The sequence below is a fragment of the Cyprinodon tularosa genome, unplaced genomic scaffold (genome assembly GCF_016077235.1).
Source record: "Cyprinodon tularosa strain WSP-4 unplaced genomic scaffold, ASM1607723v1 ctg1135, whole genome shotgun sequence".
Classification (NCBI taxonomy): Eukaryota; Metazoa; Chordata; class Actinopteri; order Cyprinodontiformes; family Cyprinodontidae; genus Cyprinodon; species Cyprinodon tularosa.
Genome location: NW_024037932.1, coordinates 70,955 through 81,120, shown reverse-complemented (window position 1 = coordinate 81,120; position 10,166 = coordinate 70,955). Strand labels below are relative to the sequence as shown.

Sequence of the window (10,166 nt, the reverse complement as noted above, 5' to 3'; positions counted from 1 at the left end):
TTTAAATTATTTTTTTTCTCCTGATCCTCCATATTTTCCAATAGTTTTTTTGCTAATGTGTTAGCATTCACTAGCTAAGCAGATGGAGGCTAACTATGCTAACAGAGAAACTGAATCATAGATAACAGCTTCTAGATTGATCTGTCCTGTGATTGAAGTGAAGGACTGCCTGCTTCATTCAGACCTGAATGAGTTTATTTCTATTTGGGGGGGGGGAAATAAATAAAGTAAATAAAGAAAGAAAAAAATAAAGAAAAACTTATTCTCAGTTTCTGAGGGGCTGGACTTTTTTTTTTCTTTTGTGTTGTTTTATATGAGTATATGTACGTAATTCACTTGTGTTTATTGCAATCAAAACATTAGACCAATAAAAAGAGTCCATGGTATCACCCCCTACCTAATCGGTAGCATTTAGTTCTGAGAGGGGCGTGAAGGACGCCATGTATGTTAAGAGTCAGGTGGACTCAGATTTCAGCTTTAAAAACCTCCAATGCAGCGATAGAGTTCATTCCTTCCCACAACCTCTTTACAGGAGAACAGAAGACCTCTCCTGTTCAGCCAGACCAACTATTCCCTCTAACGACCCCCCTTTCAGAGACATAGACAGGTATGGGGCATTGCAGGCTAACAAAGAAGCCAGACAACCCCCATTCCAAAGGGGGTGACCCGTTCATCCGTTTCTATTTGCATGTTTTCTAAACTAAAACCAGGCTTTGTTGGGCTGCTGGATAAAACCTGGAACTAAACGCTATTTCTGACATTTTGGATTGAAAAAATCTTCCTGGATGGAAGAGAAACGTCTTCAGACTTGGAAACAAAGTCCAGTGGATTGATTTTAACTTTATTAGAATGACTCTGACCTGCATAACTAAGAATCTTCACCAACATATTATTAAAGTTATCAGTTGGTAAAAATGTTTTTATTTACAGCGACTTCAGAACAATAAGCTTTTTATTCCCATTTATGGATCCAAAATCCCACCATAGACACTGGAAATAAATAAAAATGTCTTAAATTAAATGTATTTCCCCTTAATTTGAGTACATAAATGAGATAGTTTGCCAATGGAATGAATATTTTTACTCTTAGAATAAGATAATTAGATAAAATGCATTTAAAATAAGACAATGCAGTTGCATTGTCTTATTTTAAATGTAAATGATCTTGTTCCATAGGCTAAATGTCTCATTTATCTGCTCAATTCAAGACAAATGCACTTATTTTAAGAAAAGTGACTTTTAAAGGATCATTTTTTTGCAGTGAAACACTGAGGTCTGTATGAACATAAACATAAAGATGAGTCAGTCTCATATATGATTAATAAGGATGGTTTTTATAACTACAAGTCTGAATTATTCTTTCAAATCACCTGGAATCTAACTTCGTACATTTAGGGCTGATATCTGTTTTTATAAACTGAATACATTAAAATTACTTTTATCTTAACTTGATACTAAATATTCCTCCAAATGAACCAAAGGAGCAAACTTTTTATCTCTTATTCCATTTTTTTTTTAGATTGAAATTGATTAAAAAAGAGCTCCGTCAATCTAACGTTAAAATAACTTTAAATGAGCTTTAATGCGTATTTAAATAAATATTTTAATAAAAATGAATCAGTTTAAAGTTAATCAAAAACAAAGCGGACTAAGAAATTATTTTTCTAGAACTTTGTATTCCATGGTAACTTTTATTTATTATTGGAATAATTTAATATGTTTATTTAACTTTGAATTAAATCTTTCTACCAGTATAATCTAAAAAACTTTGGATAATTTAAATCATTTTTCCATTTTAGCTGCAGATTGTTAAAAGCTTCAGTCGCTTTAAATGTTTATTTTTCATAAATAACATAAATGAAATAAATAAAAAATTAGGAAGCAGTCAGAGAGTGGAGGTTTGTCGCCACCTACTGGTGAATCGTCCAAAGTACAATACTCTAATTAGTCACATTTTTTATTTATTTTTTATTTAATGAAAAAAATCACTTTGTAAACAACAGAATAGAAACAATAAATATTTAAAGGAAAAGTTCCTTTATTTTCTGTAATTTAATTATCTGCTGATTATTTATGCTGTTTATAAAAACCATAAAAACTACAGGAAACCTTAACTGGTGTGTTTATTTGTGACGTTTTATGGAGTTAGTCACGTGGTAGGGATCAGCTACGTCATCAGCATGAGCCTCGCTGCATAGATCCTGCTGATCCTTTGGATCTGGACCTTCTAGCTGATCCAGATCTTTGGGTTCGGGTCCAAACTCAGCAGCTGGTTCTGCTCCGATCCGGATTCCATGTTTACACCTCGTTTCTTTCTTCAATCCGGTTCTGGTTCCGGTTCTTTGTTCCTGCGGTTTGCAGCCAGCTTGAAGTGATTCTATGTCATGTAGATCTAGAGGTTTGGTTCTTTCAGGTAAAATGATTCTTTTATTGTTTTCTATAAATGTGTTTTTATTTATCATTAAATAGATCATCAAACTTAGAGGAACAGAGATGCTTTTGTAACCCAGAGGAAACTACAGTTGCTCTGTGATGCGTTCATGGTGCATTGCTCTTTTAGCGCTGTTGCGACAGTTTGCAACAGTTTTTTTGGAGTAGAGACTCCAGAATAGAGGGACTTCTGTGAATTAGAAATACCGGATTTTTTGTTGTTGTAGTTATTCTCAAATAAGATTATTAGTTCTTTATCGTGAATCATTATAAGGTTTCTTTCCATATCATTGTTTTGTTTTCTGTTTCAGAAATATAATAATAACTTCTGGTTGATAGTAAACTGCTATCAGGACTCTGAATATATACACTTTCATAGTAATAACCGGTAAACAGAACGGCCGCTAACGTCATTCGGTGGCGCCATCTTGGGGAGGTCAACAGCTCCTCACTGTTTTCAGCAGGAACAGAATCAATTTCAATCAACTTTAACTTTCTGAATATTGAACCAATTTTCACTGTTTTTTTTTTTGTTTGTTTGTTTGTTTGCTGAAAACAAACAAACAAACGTTTCAGTTTATTTAAATCTTCTTAGTGGGATTAAGAGTCACAGAATAATCTGATAGGATTATTCTAGGATTCAAATCAGCCATTCAGACTATATTACTATATACAGAAACATATTTATGCATCTATACACAAATATATACACATGTCTCTCTCTACATATATATATCTATATAGATAGATGGGCTAATCTCTTTCTATGTATAAATATATTGTAAAAAATGTCCGCAGCTGGATTGATTATTTCTATCTATCTATCTATCTATCTATCTATCTATCTATCTATCTATCTATCTATCTATCTATCTATCTATCTATCTATCTATCTATCTATCTATCTATCTATCTATCTATCTATTTATCTATCTATATTGAATGAAAACATCTAGTTTTGTAGCTCCTGACCCTTTTTTCCCGCAGACCTCTTATGGTTCTGGTTTTATTTTCAGGCCTGATAACGGATGGTTGCTAAATCTGAAGACAGCAGGAGGAGACGCTGATGATGGCGGATGTTTTCCATTCCACGCTGCTGCAGCAGCCGTCAGGTTTGGAGGTTTCCACTCTGCAAAAAATAGGTCATTTTTTTATTAAAATAAGTGCATTTTTTCTTGAATTGAGGAAACTTTATCAATGGAAAAAAGACATTTTACATTTAGAGTAAGAAAAAAACTATTTAATTGTCTTATTTTAAGTGTATATTATATAATTATCTTCTTTTAAGAGTAGATTATCTCCTTTAGCTGCTCAAATTAAGGGGAAAAACACTCAGATTTAGCTTAGCTTATTTCTAGATCGTTTTTTTCAGTGCACATCCTGGGAGTCTGTGGGAAACGTTCCCAGAGTCACTCTTAAAATTTCAAATCTAAAAGTGAAATCAGTCAAAAAAAAGCTTCAATTTTGAATCCATTCATGTAGTTTTTGCTCAGTTGACTGTTTTTCAATAAAGTTTCAGTTTCTGAGGTCTGCCCCTATGATTGGAGCCATTTCCAGAGATGGGAAGTAACGAAGTACAAATACTTCGTTACTGTACTCAAGTAGATTTTTCTGATATTTTTACTTTACTTTACTACTTATTTTTATGGCGACTTTTTACTTCTACTCCTTACATTTTTACACAAATATCTGTACTTTCTACTCCTTACATTTTAAAAAATTGTCTCGTTCCTTTAGTTTTGAATCATTTCAATGGAGTTACCGTTATTATTTTTCACGTCATCAATACCAAATTCAATCTAATTGGATGGGAATCTACGTTGCATTTGACGCACCACTACAAGATGAATCGACAGATTCGGCGGTATTCATTGGCGGCAAATCATTGCAGCTTGGTGGCGGTGGCGTTAGCATAGTAGCATGGACGACGAGATGATTGAAAATGAACACAACGGAGATCTAGTCCTATTGGCAGACATCCATTTAAAATGTAGGCAACGGCATGAAAAAAGTGGTTTCTACTTTTACTTTTATACTTGAAGTAAATTTACAAGCCTGTACTTTGTTACTTTTACTTGAGTAAAGAAGTTTAATCAGTACTTCCACTTTTACCAGAGTATTTTTTAACACAAGTATCGGTACTTTTACTCAAGTACGGAAAGTGAGTACTTTTGCCATCTCTGGCCATTTCTAACGAGGTGATGCATTAAAGCTCCTCAGAAAACCTTGTTTTTCTCACAGTTAAACCTCAGCAGTAGATTCTGGCATCAAGATCAGAAATATTCGGGTTTGAAGCCAGAAAAGCTCAGAAACATGGAATGAAAGCAGCCGACCAGGAATCAGATGAGCCCGTACACAGTGTATTATGGTAGAGAGGTATGTATGCAGAGAAGAAGAACGGTCTCATTGGAATCTGTCTTTTTTGTACAGTTTTTTCGTACACATTGACTTCCTAACATTGTTTTTTTTTATCTGGTGAAAATTCACCTGCAAACACATTTTTTGCACAATGCGTAAAAATAATTCAGTCTTTGAAATTCGTTGTACAAAAAAAAATACAGATTCCAGTGAGACAGTTTTTCTTCCGTATGGACGCCCCTGGAAGCAGAAACATCCAACCGGAGGGTTTAATAAGTTGGTTTATCAGTAATGATTAATGAAACATAACTAGTTGATGAATAAAGTTAAACCTCCAGTTTATCAATGTCCTATTAGAACACAGTCTCAGCTCGTACCAACCAATACTAGCTGGTTAGTAGCTACTCATTATGGCGTCTGTTACTCTGAGCTAACTGCTAAAGTTAGCTTGGAGTACCTCTGAGTGAATGGCTAAAGCTAACCAGTTAGCTTTACCAAGCTAACCCTGGAAACAGAGAAATGCTGTGAAGGGAATAATAATTGAATCAGAAGATGTTTTAATGTAACCAGATTGATCTACTGACAGAGACACTGTAAGGTTGTTCATAACGGATGTGATGTTTTCACTGCTGCCTGCAGATGTTAAAGAAGAGGCTCCTGATGCCGACCAGCAGGAGCTCCACCGCATCAAGGAGGAACAGCTGAGTGTGAAGGAGGAGGAGGAGACGCATGATAGCAGCTTTCCTTCTGTTCCCGTGAAAACTGAGGAGGAGGAAGAGAAACCTCTGTTCTTTCAGCTTCATCCGCACAAAACTGAAGACGCAGATTTTCCAATCAGAGCTTCGGCCGAACATATAAAGGTAGAAATGAAAGAGGAGGACTCTGGAACAGCGGAGACCAGCAGGAAGACGGATCTAAAGAGTCACGGAGGCTCTGGAGAGCGTGGAGAAGATTCTGAAACCGAGGATAGCGAGGAGGATCGGGAAGAGAGCAGAGTTCCTGAGGCAGACACAAACACTGTCAGCAAATCTGGGAAACAAGATGCTAACAGATCTATTCTGAGTCGTTCTACGCCGAGATCCATGACTTCAGGACGTTCCATCGATGAGAAATGGTTCACAGAGAGGAAAGAAGAAGAATCACTAAAGAAAAATACTAAACAGCTAAACTGTAGTGATGCTAACATGAACACGGGGGAGAAATCCTTCAGTTGTGCTGTTTGTGAAATTAGATTCACAAGAAAATATAATTTAGTCAGACACATGAGGAATCACACAGGAGAGAAACTGTTTGGATGTGATACTTGCGGGAGACGTTGTTACTCACAATGGGATTTAAACACCCACAAGAAAATCCACACAGGAGAGAAACCCTTTCTGTGTGATTCTTGTGGAAAAGGATTCGTCACCAATGCTCAGTTAGAGAGGCACAGAAGAATCCACACAGGAGAGAAACCCTTTAGTTGTGATACTTGTGGTAAAAGATTCAACTTAAACGAAAATTTAAAGGTGCACTTGAAACTCCACACAGGAGAAAAACCATTTGGATGTGATGCTTGTGGCAGAAGATATCCCTCAAAGGCAGAATTAAATAGACACATGAGAACCCACACTGGAGAGAAACCATTTGTTTGTGATGCTTGTGATAAAGGGTTTTTCTCAAAGTCAGATTTAAATAGACACATAAGAAAACACACAGGAGAGAAACACTTTGGCTGTGATGCTTGTGGAAGAGAATTTTTCACCAAGTCGGAATTGAACAAACACTTGTTAATCCACAAAGGAGAAAAGGTCTACGTTTGTGATATATGTGAAAAAAGATTTAAATCCAAGGCAAGTTTGAACATTCACAAAAAAAGTCACAATGGAGAAAAATCCTTTGTTTGTCATGTTTGTGGGAAAGGATTCACTAGCACGTCCAATTTAAGGAAGCACAAACAAATTCACGATGCAGAAAAACACTTCATCTGTGATGTTTGCGGGACAGGATTTGCCTCCAATGCATATTTAAACATGCATCAAAGAACTCACTCTGTAGAAAAACCCTATGGATGTGATGTTTGTGGAAAAGAATTTAGCTCCAGTGCATATTTAAACATGCACAAAGTTATTCACAGTGGAGAAAAACCTTTTAATTGTGATGTTTGTGCTAAAGGATTCACCTTCAAGTCGTACGTAAAGGAGCACAAAAGAGTTCAACATGGAGAAAATCGTTGTGATATTTGTGGTAAAAGATGTACAACAAGTTCATATTTTAAAAGACACATGGAAATTCACTATTCGACCGAGAAACTGAGAGGAAAGAAGTTACCTTTAGGTAAAGAAAAAAGAGCTCATGTCTGAAGGACATGTAAGGATTCGGTTATTTCTCGCTCTGTTTTCTTATTACAGAAATATTCCTTAAGCTTTTTTGCATCATAATAATTGAATTAAAATATTTCAGTTTAGAAATACATTAAATAACCGATTGTTTTAATCACCTTGTCAGTTTAAACTCTCTGTTCTGACATTTTTTGGGCTGAAGTATTTTTTATTTTAGCAAATTTTGCATAAATCTCTCTGTAATCTTGTTGAAGCCCTAAAGTTGGAAACCATCAAAAGTTGTTGGTCTTTTTTGGTTTATGTCTTAAGTTTTATGAATGTAGTGGGTGTGTTGTGTGCTTATATGCCAATATTACTGTACTTGTACCAATACATTATTTTAAAATTTAGACGACTATAGTGAGCAGGCAATCTTTTATTTGTATTTTTATGGGAAAATGGCATTTTTTATTTAGATGCCCTCATATTGGAGTCATTTGGTGATTTCATATCGATGTGAATAAATAGACGGATAGAATCGTATCAAATCGAGTGTAAAAAAAATATGAAAATAGTAAAAATAACAGTATTGAAAGCACATCTGTACAACTTTAAACAGTCACCAGGCATCTCGTCATCTGAGTGAATTTTATAACATCATCGCGGTCAGAAAATTCAGATTTCTCTTATTTCATATACTGAGTTTTGCTATTTATCCAATAAAAAATGTTTTTACGGCGTCCGTTTCCCCTGAAAGGAGTGTTCTCATGTAATCCCAAAACAAACCGGATTCTTTCTCAGGTTTATTCCATAATTAGGGCCGTATGATGAACTGATCTCTCTTTGCAAAGATGTAATAAATGGCGACTGAGTGAAATCCATCGATCTCTGTTTATTTAATTGGAGTGAATAGTTAAATATTTTTTTTCCCACGACAATTTAGCGTCATTGATTTTTCTGGGAGCAGTTCTGACAGAAGTGTCGGATCAACCTGGGATGATTCCCTGGCTGCAACCCAAACAGACGGAGGATGAAGGATTTCTGACTGAATGTTTCCAGGGGTCAGCAGGACCCCAAAGAAAAATGAATCTAAAACTATAAATAGGATCAATTCAGCTCACATTTATAGTAAATGTTGATAATAGATTGTTTTTCAGGAAGGAACCTGATCATCTGGATCATCAGTTCTTTCTGTAAATGATGATCTGGATCATCAGTTCTTTCTGTAAATGAATCAGTCCATTTAGCAGGATCTTTACTATATTCAGGGTTTCAGGAGGAGAATATAACTTTTCAACATAAAAAGGTTGGTGATGTTTATTAAAGATAAATGTAATGACTTTGGTATTAATAACGATTAAATTAATTGGAAAAATAGTTAAATTAGTTTTAAACGTTTTTGTTTAGTTGACTCTAAAACTGCAGACAAGCCAACTTTAAAAAAAGGTAGAGACCCGTTAGCAGCAGGCAGTGACCCGTTAGCAGCAGGTAGTGACCCGTTAGCTGCAGGTAGAGACCCGTTAGCTGCAGGTAGAGACCCGTTAGCAGCAGGTAGAGACCCGTTAGCTGCAGGTAGAGACCCGTTAGCTGCAGGCAGTGACCCGTTAGCAGCAGGTAGTGACCCGTTAGCTGCAGGTAGTGACCCGTTAGCTGCAGGTAGAGACCCGTTAGCTGCAGGTAGTGACCCGTTAGCTGCAGGTAGAGACCCGTTAGCTGCAGGTAGAGACCCGTTAGCAGGTAGAGACCCGTTAGCAGCAGGTAGAGACCCGTTAGCTGCAGGTAGAGACCCGTTAGCTGCAGGCAGTGACCCGTTAGCAGCAGGTAGTGACCCGTTAGCTGCAGGTAGTGACCCGTTAGCTGCAGGTAGAGACCCGTTAGCTGCAGGTAGTGACCCGTTAGCTGCAGGTAGAGACCCGTTAGCTGCAGGTAGAGACCCGTTAGCTGCAGGTAGAGACCCGTTAGCAGCAGGTAGTGACCCGTTAGCTGCAGGTAGAGACCCGTTAGCTGCAGGTAGTGACCCGTTAGCTGCAGGTAGAGACCCGTTAGCTGCAGGTAGAGACCCGTTAGCAGCAGGTAGAGACCCGTTAGCAGCAGGCAGTGACCCGTTAGCAGCAGGTAGTGACCCGTTAGCTGCAGGTAGAGACCCGTTAGCTGCAGGTAGAGACCCGTTAGCAGCAGGTAGTGACCCGTTAGCCGCAGGTAGTGACCCGTTAGCCGCAGGTAGAGACCCGTTAGCAGAGGGTAGAGACCCGTTAGCCGCGGGTAGTGACCCGTTAGCAGCGGGTAGTGACCCGTTAGCAGCGGGTAGAGACCCGTTAGCCGCGGGTAGTGACCCGTTAGCAGCGGGTAGTGACCCGTTAGCCGCGGGTAGAGACCCGTTAGCCGCGGGTAGAGACCCGTTAGCCGCAGGCAGTGACCCGTTAGCCGCAGGTAGAGACCCGTTAGCCGCAGGCAGTGACCCGTTAGCCGCAGGCAGTGACCCGTTAGCCACAGGTAGTGACCCGTTAGCAGCAGGTAGAGACCCTTTAGCCGCAGTTAGAGAACCGTTAGCTGCAGGTAGAGACCCGTTAGCAGGTAGAGACCCGTTAGCCGCAGGTAGAGACCCGTTAGCCGCAGGCAGTGACCCGTTAGCAGGTAGAGACCCGTTAGCAGCAGGTAGAGACCCGTTAGCAGGTAGAGACCCGTTAGCAGCAGGTAGAGACCCGTTAGCAGGTAGAGACCCGTTAGCAGCAGGTAGAGACCCGTTAGCCGCAGGTAGTGACCCGTTAGCCGCAGGTAGAGACCCGTTAGCCGCGGGTAGAGACCAGTTAGCCGCGGGTAGAGACCCGTTAGCAGGTAGAGACCCGTTAGCCGCAGGTAGAGACCCGTTAGCCGCGGGTAGAGACCCGTTAGCCGCGGGTAGAGACCCGTTAGCAGCAGGTAGAGACCCGTTAGCAGCAGGTAGAGACCCGTTAGCAGGTAGAGACCCGTTAGCAGGTAGAGACCCGTTAGCAGGTAGAGACCCGTTAGCAGCAGGTAGAGACCCGTTAGCAGGTAGAGACCCGTTAGCAGCAGGTAGAGACCCGTTAGCAGCAGGTA

The 10,166-nt window shown here is 39.0% G+C and overlaps 1 protein-coding gene across 3 annotated transcripts; it reads left to right on the top strand.

Annotated features, from left to right (window-relative positions):
• Positions 1 to 2,166: 2,166 nt before the first annotated feature.
• Positions 2,167 to 7,652, top strand: LOC119795327 (gastrula zinc finger protein XlCGF57.1-like). 3 transcript variants are annotated; one of them, XM_038303274.1, is made up of 3 exons: positions 2,167 to 2,413; positions 3,447 to 3,542; positions 5,428 to 7,652. In XM_038303274.1, the coding sequence occupies exons 2-3, from the start codon at positions 3,497 to 3,499 to the stop codon at positions 7,128 to 7,130; spliced, it is 1,749 nt and encodes a 582-aa protein (XP_038159202.1). In that variant the 5' UTR covers positions 2,167 to 2,413; positions 3,447 to 3,496; the 3' UTR covers positions 7,131 to 7,652. The 3 variants fall into 3 exon arrangements, with proteins under 3 accessions (XP_038159202.1, XP_038159197.1, XP_038159210.1); XM_038303269.1 differs by having other exon boundaries at positions 3,447 to 3,572; XM_038303282.1 differs by lacking the exon at positions 3,447 to 3,542.
• Positions 7,653 to 10,166: the final 2,514 nt, after the last annotated feature.

Coding starts and splice junctions, on each gene's coding strand:
- LOC119795327 (XM_038303269.1), top strand. CDS start 3,497: ATGATGGCGGATGTTTTCCATTCCACGCTGCTGCAGCAGCCGTCAGGT. Junction 3,573..5,427: donor TTCCACTCTGCAAAAAATAG/GTCATTTTTTTA, acceptor TGCTGCCTGCAG/ATGTTAAAGAAGAGGCTCCT.